Source organism: Centruroides vittatus, unplaced genomic scaffold, assembly GCF_030686945.1.
Source record: "Centruroides vittatus isolate TY-2023 unplaced genomic scaffold, ASM3068694v2 contig_417, whole genome shotgun sequence".
In the NCBI taxonomy this organism is placed as follows: Eukaryota; Metazoa; Arthropoda; class Arachnida; order Scorpiones; family Buthidae; genus Centruroides; species Centruroides vittatus.
Window position 1 is genome coordinate 1525554 of NW_027122227.1, and position 18975 is coordinate 1544528.

Genomic DNA, 18975 nt, shown 5'->3' on the forward strand with positions numbered 1-18975 from the left:
CTATTATGTAGTGTCCCAGTCCTCCCTACTGGGAGGTTTTGTATTATACTTGCTGTAACTAGACATATGGTGGAAATAGCAAGAAAGTAATTAGCAAAATTGTACTATTAAACAAGTATACTTCTTACTGCGTACTGGATAAATTATAATTCTTTCTTCCCCGAAAAACCTTCGTAATCCAGTGGTAGGTGTTTCTACAACAGCTAATATTACAATATTACAGGTGGAAAGTCGTGATCAAGATATGCGAAAACAACAAGAGGAGGCATGATGACGAGTTCTGGAGCCTTATACACGCATCTAGGAAATGGTTAAGACAACAAAACAATGTTATCCTCAGAGCTGACAAAAGCAAGTCTCTGGTACTAATGAAGAGAAGCACTTACGAGTCTATGATGCAGGGATACATCAATGACACTGACTGTAAAAACGTAGATGATCGATACCTCCAAAGGTTGCAGGCACGTGTGAAACGTTTCACAACAACCAAGTTGGCTGGGGAGTGGGGCTTGCGCAGGGCGGTTGTGGCGTCCCCCGACGTGCCAAGGCTATTCGCCTTTGCTAAAACACATAAGGACCCACCCTCTCTTAGACCAGTCCTAGATAAGGCCAGATCCCCCACCAGGGCTTTAGAATCTGCCATACACAAAATCGTGTGTGACCAAATGAATGGGTACCCTTGGGCTATCAGGAACCCGATCGAACTAGTGGAGTCCTTGAAGCTTCTCAACACTACCGAAGCCACGTGTATCACGGTTCTTGATTTTGTGTCACTATTCCTGTCCATTAAAATACAACCGTGTTTCTGTGAGATCAGGGATGCATTACTATCTCGCCCCCACGCCTATCAACACCGCAAACAAATCCTTGAATTGGCGCACATCCTCTGTTACTCATCCTTTTTCCGGTTCAATAACAAAACGTACGTACAAAAGCGAGGTGTCCCCATGGGCAGCCCACTGTCGGGTGACTTATGCAAGCTAGTGATCAGGAGACTGGAACAACAAATCATCCCTTCATTCCTTATCAACATCCTCCTGTACAGGAGGTATGTAGATGACATCTTAATCATATGGAAAGAGGAGCCGGACATCAATATGTTTATCAACGCAATGAACAACAACCAATATGGGCTAAGCGTTAAGTTGGAACAAAAAAGCAACATCTCCGCGCATTTCCTCGACTTGGACATTCAGATAAGGGATAATAGGGCCACGCATAAGGTTTTTTACAAAAAGTGCCATGTTCCTCTGTTCATACCAGCGTTCTCGGAGGATCCATACTCGTACAAGATAGCGGCTTTTAGGGCACTAATTAAGCGCGTGTTCACGCACAACTCGAAATATGAAGACACATTGGCCGAACTTAGCCGTATCCAGGAAGTGGCATCACAACACGGTTATGATAGGAGCATAGTGTACAACATAGCACACAGTTACACACAGGGAAATACTAGTAACAGCCTACACGCCGGGGTAGGATCCGTTGATAATAATGTAAGAAGAAAAATTGTAGAGTACAACCACCATATGGATGCGATATACAGAGAAATCACATCCTCACCCAAAATAAAATAGCTTATAGGAGGCCAAGGACGGTATACAGCTTACTTCGAAATGGGAAGGACAGTTTGGACATGAAACACGCACTGGGTATTTACAAGGTTCCCCTATGGGATGGCAGATTTAATAGAAGTCTGGTCTATGTGGGTTCGACCAAACGCTCCCTCCAGCAGCGCCTCCGGGAGCATAGGTACGACATTGCCAACAATAAACTATCCACCACACTGGCAACGTACGCCACACAACAGGGAATCACAGCCGACTTCCAGAATGCTCGTATAATCAGAATGTCACACCATACGGACCAACTTAGAATACTAGAGACCCTTGAGATATATAAGGCGGGTTTGCATAACACATGCATCAACTACAAAGATGCAATTGACATCTCGCAAGCCTGGAAGTATTGCTATGAGGGAAATGCGCACCCACAAATAACCTAATATTGGTTTGATTCAATTTATATTTAAAGATCGGCAAACGTAATAACATGCATGCGTAAACAACATCCGATCTCGAGCATAATGTTCCATCTCATCTTCCAATTTCATGATTCAAAATTATGGAATAGAATTCGGCCTTGGTTTTTGTTCCATTCACTGGAATTTGAAACTAATTTTTGTGCTGTGCCTGAAGACGACCCCGTGGGGGTTGAAAACGTTAGCTGTTGTAGAAACACCTACCACTGGATTACGAAGGTTTTTCGGGGAAGAAAGATTTGTACTATTAAAATATTGCTTTCAATTCTTGTACTGTATTAAGTATTAAAAGTTATCTTAAACATAAAATTTTAGATTACATCAGATATTGGTATTAATATTTACCTGGAGCATTGTAATGTAATTTTCTCTTCTAAAGCCTTTTCTGTTGAAAGAATTAATCAGCCATTTTATAAGAAAATACAAGTGCTGTCACTCTCACTTGGGGACAAATAAAGAATTACAATAAATAAATAGATCAGAAAATCCAAGTGTCCCATTCCTCCCTTGTCTTCCCTACATTGGTACCTGGTCATAAATTCAATTCGGGTGCCTATTCTTAACTTCTTTTGGTAGTATTAAAGTTTAATATCCAAACATTCGGAAAACGGGGTTTGATGTTCAAACATGTAACGTAAACCTCACATTGCCATTGCATACTGATTCTTCAGTGTTACCGATAGTAGTTAAAACACCTAATTCGCTTCGTTTTCTTCGACATAGAGGATATACAATTGTAGTTGCCGCAGTAAATTGATGCTATGAAAAAAATTTAGAGTAAAATAAGTTTCTTTCTTTTCCTGCTTATGTGGAAAAAGTTAACAATGTTAAATTCTTTTAAGATGGCCAAGCAGTAAAGACATCAGCCTGCCACTCAAGGGACCTGTTTTCAAGTTTTGGTGGGAACATTAAAAATTTTCAAGTGTTTGAACCGGTTATGTTAAACCCTGCTTCTCACCTGGTTACCTCCATTGTGGCAACCGGGCGAAGGACAGGTTACCGCAATGCTTAAGGGACAAATTTTCCGCAGTTTGTTATGAAATTCTACAAACATTTTTGCAAGCAATTATATTGATTTCCAAACATTGCACATTTTTAACTTTAATTTATCTCGTGATTGCACAATTTAACATTTGTTTTGCATTTAAAATAATTATTGATTTGATTAGAGTTTATCATCTTTTTGAATTTTTGTAAACTTAGGAATGCATTTTGATCCCAATTTGATTAGAAATTTATGAACTGAAAAATATTAAATGTTTCCTTAAAGTGATTACTGAATATATAAATTGTTTCTACTTCTAAATTATGTAAATACTTCTACATATTTCACTCTATAATTTCTATCTAGATTTCATTATGTAATTATGAATTGCTAAAGCAGAATTACTTTACTTTTATCCCATTAATTTAATGTATATTGGTGTGTCTAAATGAATTTCTAAAAATCACTATCTAAAACTGGAGAAATTTATATAGTAACGATTTTACTTTTTTGTTTCCATGAAAATACTTTTCTTTCATAGGGATATAAATTATATAATTACGATTATACCCAATTTACACGTTTTAGTCTATTAGATTGTTATAAAAATTGATTTAGAACAGAAAACTTAAATATGTTGAAAGAACTGTAGTTTTTATTAATCAGTAAACATTCAAATTTTATTCTTATAATAGTTTAGAAGAATATTTTGGCAAAATATTAAAAAAAATAATATGAAGTTTTAATGACAGATTCAAAATTGATTGCCATCAGCCATTCCAATTGTATAATATATACTTAAGTGAAATGCAATTTGATTCAGTAAATTTTCATAAACATTGGTTTTAATGCTATTTCTAATTAGAACTATAAATCATATTCAAACAAAAATAACTTATAACTTATCAAATAACTTTATTAACTACTGTGGCAAAAAAAAAAAAAATAAAATCACAGACCAATCCAATGCTTGTCAATGAGATATGTACACTTTCAGTATCTAAAATATAAAAAAAAAATAATAATAATAACAGCCCTATGTTATTGACAGCATGGAAAGGAAAAATAAATTGGTAATATCATCACAATAATGTACAAAATGGGTTGACCTTAGAAATACATGGGTTCAAGTAACCCAGAGTTTTCTACAAAAATAATGACACGCTAGCATAAAATATGCTTGTGTGTCTCCCAATAACCAGTTTACTTTTAACATTGATTATAAAAGTTAAACAACACAAATTACAGTTTGTAAATATGAAGCTGTGATATTCACAGTATCATTTTATAATTACAGTGTGACACTAAATGTTTAGAAAATGAAACAATTCAAAAGTCAAATTGTTTCAAATGAAAAAAATTGTGAGCACCAAAAATATGACTTCTAAATATTATCTTTTGCTGAAATGTATATAGATAGTAGTATGCTAAATTAAAAGAAATATAATGTATACTTGTATGAATATGTATATATAAAAAATGAAAAGAAAATAACAACAAAAGACCCAAGTCTTTCATATCCAAGTCATCAGATAAATACATTATACAAGGAATGATTTTCATCATTCAATGAAGATGAATTTTGCTTTACAAATAAAGATAAAAGTAAGATATTCACAAAATTTTATCTCACTTAACACTTGGCAATTTAGGCATATATGAGTTGCAGAATCTATATTCTGCAGATTAACTTTGGCACAGATGATATAACATGGTAAGTTAATAAATGGAAAGTAGATTCTTATAATTTCTGTTGCTACCTTTTATGTCTGAAACCAGCAGACATGATTAAGTAACATTACATAATGACAGAACATTGATAGACATTCAAGATGCATTACGTTTCCATGTTAACCAATCCATTCTGTTACAGAGAGTTGATAGTTGTTCTTCACCCAATTTAATTTTATCTTCAATTTCTCTAGCATCCATCAATAGTTTAGACTTCATTTTGATGAAGTGATCGTAGTCTGCGTACTCTTCTTCTGTAAGATATTGATGAAGGAAAGTAGAGACTTGCTGACTTCTGCGATCAATGCTCTCTTTCAATCTACATGCATCTTCATGTTGTTCCCTTAATTTATCACGTTTTGCTTCTAAAATTTTCTGAAAACATAATTTAAAAACAATTTAGAAACAATTTGTAAATTAATTTTACGAGCTAATTTTATTACTTATATAGACAGTTTAAATTAAAAATAAACATTTCATTTTAATTAAATTCTTACTTTTTCTTCATGGCTGACATCGTCTGAAAGATTTGTTAAAGCATTCTGAGCTCGTGCTAATCGTCCTGACAGAGAAAGCAATAAGTTGATAATTTTGTCTAGTTCTTCTACATGAAGCCTGTATTTTTCTATTTCATTTTGTTTAGCCAATTCTTCAACTCTTGCAGTAATATCTTGACCTAAAATATCATTTTGTGATATTTCTTCCCTTATGGCTACTTGTTCAATATGCAAAGTGTTTAATTTCCTTCGAATGCTAGCAATTAGTTCTTCCTAAATATTTAAAGAAACATATTATCACTGCAATTAGACAATTAAATTTTGAATAAATAGTTAATATATTAAATATACAAATTAAAACTTAAATCAAACTTTTAGAATGATATTAATTACAATATTTTTTAAACTAATAATTTTTGAAAAAAATGAAAGAATATTTATGTAATTCTATCATTTACAAAAGATATAAAACGTTTACTTCATATAAGGAATAAATAAATAAAATCTTATATTATGAAATTCTTCTAATTAAGTTCAGTCATTTATCACTTAATGATGGTATTAAATTCTTTGAATTATTTTATTTATATTTTAGTTGAACATTTATTATATTTAATTAAAAAGAATCCTTGCAATTTATGATATTAAAAATATGAAATCATGTAAAGTTCAGACATCAAGACAAAATATGTTTTAATTTTATGATCAAATTACTTTAAAATATTCCAATTTTAAAAAATACTTGCTGTATAGTTGCACAAAATAATATGTATAAATTTTTATAAAATTTCTTAAATGATCTTAATTAAGTTTATGTATTTTGGAAAAATTTACAGCAATCAAAACATTTTGGTTAACAACTACCGGTTTTTTTATATGAATTTTTGGATTATGTAAAAGAATTTCAAATAAATAACCATTTGAGATTTTTATAAAATGGTCATATTGTATTTTAATTTATCTTTTATTTCTAAAATAATAAAAAAGCAAATAAATTAGTCACTATGTTCTGACTTAAAAGCTCTCATTATTCTAAAAGTTTACAGCTAAAATCAATAATAGAACATCTTATAGTAGACCAGATAGAAATACTTTTTTAAAATATCCTATTTTAAATAAGTATTTCACAAGTTGATTTATGAACATAAATTTAAGAAAGCTACATTGAAGTTAATTATTATTATTATTATATGCATCGAGAAATGAGGTTCTGCTAATTTAATCTAGTTTGTAGAATTTTAAATTTATTACTTATTGTTTAATAGATTGTATAAGAATGGTTCTTGATAAATTCAACTAGAAATATAAAATAAATAATCATGGCAGTTTTATATATATATATAAATATAAAAGTTCATTTGTATCAATTTACAGAGTGGCCCAAAATCACTGAACTGAAAATATTTTAAGAAAATAGTAGAACAACTAAAACTGGTTTGAAATAGTTAAATATTATTGTCCGTATATCTTAGATTGTCATGCTTTATTGTTTCATTTTTCAGTTACGAAATTCTACAGGACAGATTGCAAAGACAGTTTAAATCAGTAAATGTTTCTTTTACAGAATATTTGCTACTGATTAGTAGAGCTAGGACATTTAAGCACTAAAAATTATAAGTGTTATTACTATTTACATGACTTTTAGTGCCTAGGTGTTCTAACTCTCAGATATTTCACAAAATAAAAAAAAAAGTTTTGTATTTATAGCATTATATTTATAGCAGAGAATTTATTTTAGAGCATTTTGAAGATAAGACAATTTCAAACACTTGACTGTTTTTGTTTTTTTATACATATATTTTTATTTTTTGTAATTTTATATATCTGATAAAGCATTTTCTTTCTTTCTTTTTTAAAACATTGAAAACTGAATAAAAACTAAGTAGCAGTGAATATGTTATTGAAAAATTAAGTGACTGTTTTAACATCTGGAAAACATTTTACAAATTAAACTAAACATTCAAAGAAACAGGAAGAGTGAATGATTGACTTACTCAGATCAGGATGATTAAAAACTATTGTAATTGGAGATTTGTAACAATATATTGGAATGCTGTAAACTGCATATTGAACACAAGGAATTCATTTTAAATAATTTTTCTAAACTCTGTTAGCTGAAAATTTAAATAATCAAGTGACTTATGGATAATGCTGTATTTAAATTCTTCAATAACTAAGTTACTATAATTATATTTGCGTATTTGGTCACATTTTTTTTGTTTTTAACACTAATAATGTCTTGATAAAAATAATTTTTAAAATTTCCCACATCATCTCTAAAAAATTTTGTCATTTTAAATGCTAAATATAATAATAAATTCATTACAAGTAAAAATTTTAAGTTTTTATACAATGAAGTCAAATAATAGTTTATGTATTGCAAAAAGCTCCTGAATTTTACTAAAGGAACCTGTTTGTGTTATTGATATAAGTAAATCATATCTTCAAAAACACTGCACATTAATTTGCAGACAAATAGTAAAAAATGAACTCACCTTTTTACTATTAATTTCCTTTTCATTACTCCATTCTGTAGTTTCAATATTCTTGTTATACCTTGTTAATAATTTAACTTTAGATTCTGATGTGAAGTAATTATTTGATTCTAAATCTTCAAGATTATCTTTGCTGAAATTAATATTAAGATTTATTAAAAACAATATATAAAATAATTTTATATTTTATTATTATTAATTTAAATTAAATGTATTCAAAAAACAAACTTTAATTTCTTTATAAAAAAAGTGAAATACAAATACGTATCAATATTAAAAATACTATTTAAATCAAATGTTTCTAAGTAAATATTCAATTTCATAATTAGAATAGAACTAAGCATGAATTTAATAAACTAATTATGTTGTAAAATAAAACTACTTGAACTATCAATTATTTTATTGTATGTCAAATAAACACTGATAAGCATACTTCACAAAGAATTTTGCTAACATAATAAATCATTATTTATATTCTGATCTCAAACTTAGTGATTCTTACATTAAAAAAACAAAATAAAAAAATCTTTTATATATAAGTATAAAAATTAATTATTTTTTAATATATTTTGGAATAAATTTTAACTTTAATCCTTGTTATTAAATATACATATATATATATATATTATAGTATTGTTTATTGTAATTATTAATACCTGCCTACTATAATAATAATTAACTGATAACATTTAAGTGGGGTAGTAAATAAGATTATAATTAATAAAAATTCTGGTTTTGTCGATTGACATTAAAAGAACGTGTTAAAACAATTAGAAAAATTATATATCCTTAATGATTAATCATCATTAATATCAATTCATATTGTATTGTTTACCTGCTGTTTTTTTTTGCAATGCTGTCTTTTAACAATAGTTAATATATAATTGAAGTAAGAAATGCTAACAACTTAAAACTACTGTATTGCAAGCAAATAATGATTAAAAACAAAACATTTAACATTTAAAGGCCTGTTAACACAACATAACTGGTAACAATTGTATGTTATCAACCCCACATTGAAGTCATACGTGTAAAAAGAAAAATTTTTGTTTATTTACCTGAACTCTTAAAGATAATGATAATATGAAGTTTTGTAAGTGTATTTTAATTTTTGTGTTTTTGGGATTTACTAATTCAAATTAATGTTACAGTTACACAGCACTATTTGGTAGTTTTTAGTAACTTACATAAAACTATAATATATTGTAGTTTTCACTTAAAATGTTTTAAAGATATTTTAATATCATTAATAGCTTTATGTAAAAATAATTATGTAATAATTAACAACAGCTTACATGTAAAAAAATTAAAAACATAATTTTATGTAAAAAAATTGGTAGTAAAAATTGAGTGCCATCATTTATGAAGAAATTGTATCAGTTTCATACTAATTCATTTCAAATTAATGAAATGAAAAATAGGTCAAACAGTTCTAAGAGCATGCCAACTGAATCATGTAAAAGTCTATTTAAACATTTCTATCGATAAAAATTAAATTAAAATATAAAATAAGTACACAAAGACTTAAATGTAATTCTTAAAACTTAGCAAATCTGTATTTGTTAAAATTATCTGTAATTTATTAAACTATTATAATAAAATAAATATTACATAATCAAAATTAATTTAATATTAAAATATTAGTAAATGTTAATGAATTTTAAAAATTTATTCCTTTTGAAAAACCTTTTGATAATAAATTGCAATAATTGCAAATCAGCAATTTAAAATAATTTTGTTAACTGAAATTATCTAATGTAAATTTGAAGAGTTTAGTTTATTAAAAATAATCAATTATTATTATTCCATAATATTAAAATAAATATTTTATCATCATAAAAAAAATACTATAAAATAATATTATTTGTTAGAGTATTTAAATATTTTTAAATTTATGTGATAACTAAAAATAAGTTACATTTCTGAATTATAATGAAATTAATTATATGATTGGTCATGTATATAAAAATTAATAATTGAAATTTTTTCTAAATTAACTTTATTATACCTGTTCAAAGATTTCAGATTTTCAAACTTGAAAAGCAATTTGTTGTAACATATGTAAATAATTAAAAAAAAAATCAACTATAACTCATTCAAATTGTTTTTTTAGAATTCTATAACAACATTTGATTAATGTTATTCTTATGTATTACAAATGTGGTTATGTTAAAACAGATCATACCATCATAAATATATGTCTCTCTTACTTTACAAACACGCCCTATTCTATTCACAAAGGCAAAACTCTTCACAAGGCAAAAATCTGTAGAGCAGAAATCTTATTTTCCATTATGTTAAATGGAGGAAAAAATTTCAAACTATGAAAAAAAATCTATTTTAAAAAAAATTAATTTTTATTCAAAACACCTTGAAAATTGAAATAACTGTCCAATTAGCAAAATGAACAAATGATAATTAATGTACACTGTTGTTTAATAGCAGTATGTCACTACAGGTCTTCATCATCATTAATGGAAAGTCTATAATGAAATACTGTGCTGCACATAAAAAGTACATTAAAAAAAAATACAACACAATTGGTAGTAAATATGATAAACTAATTTTAAGAACAATGCTTAGTGAATGACTTATTCAGCAATAATGTATTTCACTACAACTAATATGCCATTTGGTTGCCTGACTGTTCATGGAATATTATTCATAAACATAAAATAATTATAAAGCAAAAGACAAATTATCAATGCAAATCAGAAAAAAATTTTTTATGGAGTTAGGGAATGTACTAATCTAAAATTTTAAAAAAATTTCAAAGTTAATTTTAAAGTACTGAACATTTTATAAATTTTCTTTTACTTTATAATCTCTTACTACATGTTTCCTAATTAAAACAATGTACAAAAATTCAATTTCTTGCTATAGTTATTATTTATTACAGAACTGTTCCTTTAAATCTATCAATACTTAATATTCAGCTTGTCAAATGTATAATTAACTTTTTTGAAATCAAGCTAATTGCTATTTACTGATAAAATAAAAAAATAGTTTACTTAAATATATAAATCATTCATTAATTTTTAAAAATTCAGATTTTTCGATTAATAGCTACATTTCTTTTATAGATTATCATACGAGTCTAAGCTATATTTAATTGATGAAACTTCTAAAAATTATTAAACTAGTTGGATAAATATTTGTTTCATTTAAAATGTCTATAAATTATCAAATAAACTTATTATTTCTATAATATCTGTCCTATCGTCATTCTTATGATGATACAGTAGTCAGAACTGATACAGAAATGTTTGTTATATAAAAGCAGTAGAATCTGCTTATTATAAATCACTTTGGGACTCATCTCTACTGATATTATCATTAGTCAATTATTGTTTAGTTGAATAAGTAAACAAGACTACAATTAATGGAAAGTCTGCTTTTATTGACTAACAATAACTGAAAAATGTATAACCTGAAGATTTATTAATTATAATTATTTAATATGTGGACATTAACACCAAAAGAATTTTCCTAAATTAAATGTACAATATACATTAAATGCTGCTAGCATTTTTAAGATTATTTTTGCCTAATGGTGATAAATTTAAGTCATATTGTGTTTTTAATAAAATTTTCCAGTTTCTGCCTATTGATTTACTGGTGTATCTCATTCTTTTCTGCTTTCTATCACTAAATAATTAATTCATCCAGTGTTACTGTTTTTTTTTTTTTAAACCATCTTTAATGACATCACAAAAATTAAATATATATCAGCAATTTAAACTAACATACTGTGTGCAAATAATAATTGAAACAATTAATGTTTAAAGCACTAGTCAAGACTGATGATAACAAATAATTGATAATGATTACTTCTTACTGATTAATTCTGATAATATTAAATGACAAATAACAATAACCACAATTTTAGTAAGTATATTCTACTATTATAAGAAGTGTTTTTTTTCATTAAACACACTTCTTATAATAAACTTTTCTTAGTACATCAAACTTATATTAACTAAATTGATAAAATAAGTTTAATTATATAATTAAATATGTAATTAAACAAGTAGCATATCAGAGAATAAAAAATTTAACAAGATATATTTATGAAAACTTTCAAAATGTTTTATTAATGATATGTTTTCTAATATGAAAGAGTATTCAGGTAAAACACTTGTTTATTCAATTGCAATATTAGTTTAACATTACAAAATGATGTCAAACATAATAATAAGTCAAATAAAAATGTATTAATATGTTTTGAATGCATGAAAAATTATATGTAAAAGATTTTAAAATATTAATATTTAAAATAATTCAATGTTTGGTAAAAATTAAAAGTTAAAATTTAAAAATTATCTTCAAGTTCCAACCTCATTGTTACATTATAACATCTCAAATGCTATTAGAATTTCCTAATATCCAATGGAATGTTTGAATGTCAGGTTCAATTAACTTTAGAAATTGTACATGAAGATGAGTCAAATAAACTTGAAAAACTTTTAATACCAAAAATAAAAATGACCTCAATAACAAAATAGCATATGAAATGTTGTAAAAAAAATTATTCAATTATTACAAACCTTTGACAGATTTCTGTATTTGATTTTTCATTTTTTTTCAAGAATAATCCTTTGTGTTGGTTGTCCTCCTCCTTCAAGTTCTAAATCTAACAGTCCTTCCAAATAATCTGACATTGTTTTCTGATTTGGTGCTGGGACTGAAAAAACAATTGCCATTAAGTTTGACTGTTGAATAAAATTTATATTATATTCAAAAATTCTTATATATTAAAGTTTTTGACAATAAAGTAATTAAAAAATTCAAATAAATGAAAACACAGGAAACAAATTTATACACAAAACTTAAAACTTTAAATAATTTCATAGTAGTTAAAGATTTCCTTAGTGTTATTTTTTTAAATTGCATTAATTATATTAGATTTCATTTCATATACATCATAAGTTTCTTGCCATAGTGTAAAATAAATCTGACATCTAGTGAAACAAAAATTCAGTATAACATATTAGGATCAAAAATTATTTTTTACTTGTAATTGATTCATATATTAAATTTAAATTCATTAAATGAAAGCCAAAATTAATATCATAAGAACGAGATGGCAAGAAGGACACGAGGAATTTAGAAACTAATCTTCTTAAAAAGCAAAACTGACATACAGCATGAAATTAATATTGGAAATGCTGATTAATGTACAGGGTGAACATAAAGTCTCTATACATTTCTGTGAAAATGCAAATTTATTAAACATCTACCATATACACTGCAACATGTATCACATTAGGACCACAAATCAGTACATCTCTATGTGATTGCGCTCCAAGTCTAGGCACAGCCGCCAGCATTCTTCCACAGACTGAAACACGCTGTTCAACATAGCTGGTGAAATTTTCACCACTGCGCCTGTAATTTGTTGTTTCAACTGTGGTATGCTGTTAATCTTCTAAAGTCGCAGGTGTACCAGGTGAAGATTAACAGCATACCGCAGTTGAAACAACAAATTACAGACGTTATATAGACGTTAACAACAAATTACAGACGTTACAGAGAATTATAGAGACTTTATGTTCACCCTGTATATAAAAATAAATCTATAAAAATTTAATTTGAAGATATTTTATTATTTAAATTTTTAGGAAAAAACTTAATGGCGAATACTTGACATAATATCAATAATTTGTTTACAATTTCAGATCTAAATCATTAATAAAAATAACAAATTTTCTCTTTCTTCTTACATGCTTGCTTTCAATGTCTGATATTTTAAAATGAATATTAAAGATAATTTTATGATTGACATTTACTTATTTATTCTTTGACATTTTAAAGAATATCCATATTTATTGATTGTGTCTAGATTTAAAAAATGGTATTTTAATGTATTAATGACAAAGATGCCCACCAGTGGCCAAGCGGTTCTGTCGCTAAACACTGGGAGTTCAGTTGCAGGTTCACACCGCGCTCGGACGGACTGGCCAAGTGGAGTTTTCCAGGTTTTTTCTATGTTTGTAACACCTGAATAGGGGCCAGTTTCCATTACAAGACCTCTCAGAAGGCATTTCCCCTCACGTAACATCATGCCCCAGAGAAAGCAATGGGAAACCACTCTGGATGTAATTTTCCCTAGATACACCTCGGCGCATTACTAACTACTCACTAACCTACACCAGGTGTTGCCAACATCAGGAATCTGATACGGTGTACAAAGAAGATTGACAAAGAAAAATTGTAAAATATTAAAAATATTTCTCTACAAATTTAAGTTGTTTGCAATACATTCAACATGTCTAAAATTAAATTTTTTTGTAAAAATTTTCCATAGATATTAATTATTTTAATCATAACCTACAAAAATATCAATAATGCCTAAAATGTCAACAAATGTTAATCCAAAAACATATCGTATTATATTTTAAAAACTTTTTACTTAAAAAGTTTTTAAAATATAATACAATATTTTTGTACTTAAAAAGTTTTTGTATGCTGTGTTTTTCTGTAATATTAGTTGTTTGATTTCATTGTCCCATATTTTCAATTTCTTTCTTCTACAGGAATTGACTTTTGTGTCCAGAGACTCATTGGCTGCTGCTTTTATTATTGTTTTTATGTTTTCCCATTCGTTTTCTATATCTTTGTCTTCTGGGATTTTCTCCATGTGTTGTTCGATTCTTCTAGTATATAACCATTTGATACTATCATCGCATAATAATTTTACTTTAAATTTTCAAGGTTCAGCTTCAGGTTCATGTATAACATTCGGTTTCTCTTTTAGCCTCTAGGTGGGATTCTTAATTTTGCTTGGGTTAGGAAGTGATCAGAGCCTACTTCAAATCCTCTATGATCTGACATCTAGGAATAATTTTGACATTTTTTCATTAGCAATAAAATAATCAATAACTGACTTGGACTGTGTCGTTGCCAAGTATATTTATGTATATTTTTATGGTTATAAAATGTTTTCATTATTTTAAGATTATTATAAACAACAAAATCAATGAGTCTAATACCATTTCTGTTATTGTAATGAGTATTCTCTCCAAAGAGAATACTCATTCCAATATTTTTATTTACTGGAGTGTTTCCCACTCTTGCATTCAAATCTCCAACTATTACTTAAAGTCATTAATATAACACACAATCAGTGTAATTTACAACTTAAAATTTAATTATTTTTGCAGATGAATAATATTAATTTTAATATATTATAACTTTTTACAATTATCAGACAATCATATCCAAAATTTGAAAGTTAACATAGTTGCAATAAAAATTTAGTCTTATCTTGATGAAATTTAATCATTATAAATAGTTCCAAAGTACATTATTAAGGTTATGTATTTTTAAAATTGTATCTAACTTGTCTGTTTGAATATAAATATTAATAAATTTTATAAGATATGAAAATAGAAAAGTATTAAACCAAAAATTTAAAAAATCTCATAAATATATCTATAAACAAAAAATTAGGATATTCGTTTAACATACACAAAAAGTAAATGTATAACATACATTTGGTTATACTGTATAATCGAAGGACAGAAGACAACCAAAGACAAAAGCTGTACAACTGTAATAGTAAATTTTACTAATATTAGTAAAATTTACTATTACAGTTGTACAGCTTTTGTTTACAACATTTTTGCTAATATAAACAAGAAATAATTTCCTATTGTATCATGTTTGCAAACTCCAGCATTTAATTTCCACCTCACAGAATCAAATTTACTGTTTATAAAGAAAATTTAATAATTTTAAATTTACAAATATACTCAACAATGTTATGAAAAAACAACATAGGATTACATTAGACTACTTTCCACAATTACAAAGAATACACAAAGAGTTGACTAAACATAACTTAAATGTAGTCTATAAATGCAACTGCGTGATTTTTAACATCCTCCAAAATGATAACACCAAGGTCATTTGTTTCTGCACTTTGGAAGTATATACTATTCCACTAGAGAACCAGCAGTTTGATGAAAAGCTGTATATGTAGGGGACACAAACATAACCTCACACAAAGAATTAACAAACATCAATACACAGTCAACAAAAATTTGGGCAATACAATCCTAACATCTTACAAAAATCTGAAGCAGGTAATTAGATGGGAAGAGGCCAAAGTAATTAGACCATCCAGGAACCCTTATGCCATCAGATATTTAGAGACTTTGGGAATATACAAAAGTTCTTTTGTAAATGCTCAAAACAGCACGCTGTCAATTACAGGATGCTGACACTGTCATACATTTGGCAATCCATGTTTGAAGTATAAGTTACTCTACTATTTTACAATGCACAATCTGAATTATTAATTTTATATATGAGTTTATATTATTTTATTTATTATATTGTATTTTATTTTTGCATTCTTTTTACTATTAACTTTTATTTAAATTTATACATAAGAAAATAAAAAACATTAATATTCAAAACACCAATATTCTATTTGTTTCTGAATGTTCATACATTCAATTCAGTTAAGTTGTTTTAAGTTCTAACTGAGGAAGAGCAATTAACTCTGGATCAAAAACGTTTTTAATTATTAAAAATAGTTTGCTGGATTCACAAGGTAACTCAGATTTGTCCACAAATGCAGTCTGAAAGCTAAGTGTCTTGCCATATGTCAAGTATGATTGTGGTCTGTAAGCCATGTGTCATATGTGATCGTGATCAATCTAGAGTGGTCACTCAGATCCCTCACAATCAGATGGCTAAAGCTGGCATATCATCTGACACCACAAATGCTCAAGGGACAATAAATGTGAAGATCATGCAGGTCAAGAAAGTGTTGTAACATGATGGAGACATTCCTGGAAAACTCTAGCTGTATGCAGTCAAGCATTATCTTGCTGAAACACGGCTGTTTGAAACCAACCATGAAAAGCAACATATGAGTGCACAGAATTTCCTGAACATACCATTATGCTGTCAGAGTCACTCTTGCCATTACTAGTAATGATCAACTATTATTCAAGATGATTTTTCTACACCAGCACTTTGATGAAACAGTATCACATCTCCTTTAGCCTGATAATACAGCCTTTCTCAACTTCTGTCAGCTGTGTGCAATGTCTTTGGCTGATTTATACAGGCATGCCTGACATTCAAAGCCCTCTAAACAATAGGTACACTGAAAATTCTAACAGAGTGAGCCTCTACAAGTCTTTTTATAGGATACTAAAGTAGTGATTTTAAGACACTCTGGTAGCATTATTTGGCCTACAAATTGGACCACATCATTTACATACCTGACTGAGATAGCTTTATGCTAAGTTTTGCAATACTTAGACAATTCAATGTGGAGCATAACTTCATCAATGAGTGTACTTTAAGCAACAAACAATAACAGTAATAATTTTTTTGTTTTTTGATTATTAAATATTAAGAATCAGCATAACAGTTTTAGAAAATTGGCATTAAAACAAATTTTTACTCCAAAATTTGCTATTTTACTTTGTTTTATAGACTATTTTGATTAAATGGAATCATTTATTTATGAAAAAAATAAAAATCAAATAAAAAACATTTCTATAAAAAAAATTTGTGTATAGAAAGGCAAATTAATAATTATATTTGTTATTAAACATTTTTGTTTGTATTTCTAAAAATAAATCCAAATAAAAACAATTTATTCAATTTTATTATTATACAATAACATTGAATTACAACTGATTCTTGAAAATTCAAGACTCCTGAAAAACTATGACACACTGACAAGAATAAATATGTTGATATCAGCACAAACTAAATTTAAAAGATCAGTACTGATTTTAATAGATTATCTTTACATATATATAAATATATATATATACACGACACTTACAAAAACATTGTACTAAATTTCGTTACATTAATCATCATTAATAATAAATTATGGAAAAAAATGGACAGTGTTACTTAAAAGTGTGCGAAATAAAGAATACACATCAACTATAAAATTTACATAATTAAAAAATGTTATTTTTTATCTGCCAATATGAAAATTAACTGTTTATATTTCAACAATTAACAATTATCAGTTTAAAAGAAAAATTATTTTTTTTTGTCTGAATTTGAATAATTTTAATTTTAATTTTGACTCTTCAAAAATGTTTTTTTACAGATCATTCTGTAAAAAAAAAAAAAAAACATTTCTCTATATTCAAATTTATTTTTAATAAATTGAAGAATTAACTGATTAAATAAAAATAAAATTTCTAAATCAGATTTTGATTAAATTCTATGTGCATTATTAATGAGCAATTATTTAAAACCTGTGCTTTCCACCTCAAATTATTAGTAGTGCTAACCTTGCCCTGTACATCATACTTTTCCTTTAACAAAAGAGTTGTGCCAGTCACCTTGCTTCACCTCAAATTATTAGTAGTGCTAACCTTGCCCTGTACATCATACTTTTCCTTTAACAAAAGAGTTGTGCCAGTCACCTAGCTAACACTGTTCAAGAAAAAAGTTTTGAACTGAAATAACATGATTCAAGTTCGTATATAGTTAATCGGGCTTCCTGCCCCTAAGGTTTCCATTTCTGGTCTTGGATTTCATCTATCTAACTCCATCCTTGAGATTAAGGAAAGACAGATGAATGGATGACAGTGGGAATTTATATGTCTACAATTTTTTCAAATTGCAGCCGAATAAATCCTTTTACAATAAATTTCTTACTGGTTATTTTTTTTTTTCAATATCTCAAAGTTAACACTAAAACATATTTAATTATAATCTTCATTCTTGAGTATTTATATCATTTTCTAACAAACAAAGCATTACTGTAAGTGTAATCAGAGCATCTATTTTTAGAAAATGGTTATATATGTATATGTATATTATTTTTAAAAGGTGTTATATCAGCATAATTAAGTAATTTTAAATAAAAACATTATTAATGAAACCATATATTTTTGTTAAAATTATCTTAGCAGTTCATCAGGTTAATGATTATAGAAAATTGTCAATTTCTATAACAAACATAAATCATCAAAACAAAAAATTTAAAATGTTACTTGATTCGACCTCTGATATCATCTTACTGAATTCATTCATTCATTCATTCTAAAAATTTTGTTTTAATTTATTGCAATTTATATTAAAGAAATTTAATGTATTACAGCATGATGAAAAGCACCAGCTGATTATAGTTTAATATAGAATACAGATGGTTCAATAACAAGCTCACAGCTGTAACTGTAAATGATATATTTGATATTAAATACATAATTAAATTTAAATTTTAGTATGTCT

The 18975-nt window shown here is 27.2% G+C and overlaps 1 protein-coding gene across 1 annotated transcript in view; it reads right to left on the reverse strand.

The window, feature by feature from the left end:
* Window positions 1–3921: 3921 nt before the first annotated feature.
* LOC136976693 (protein Shroom3-like) overlaps window positions 3922–18975 on the reverse strand; it is a 51039-nt gene continuing 35985 nt past the window's right edge. The window contains 4 exon segments of the mRNA XM_067272057.1: window positions 3922–5132; window positions 5255–5527; window positions 7750–7882; window positions 12325–12433. Of these exon segments, the coding sequence (XP_067128158.1) occupies window positions 4854–5132; window positions 5255–5527; window positions 7750–7882; window positions 12325–12433 (794 nt within the window). The 3' untranslated portion in view covers window positions 3922–4853.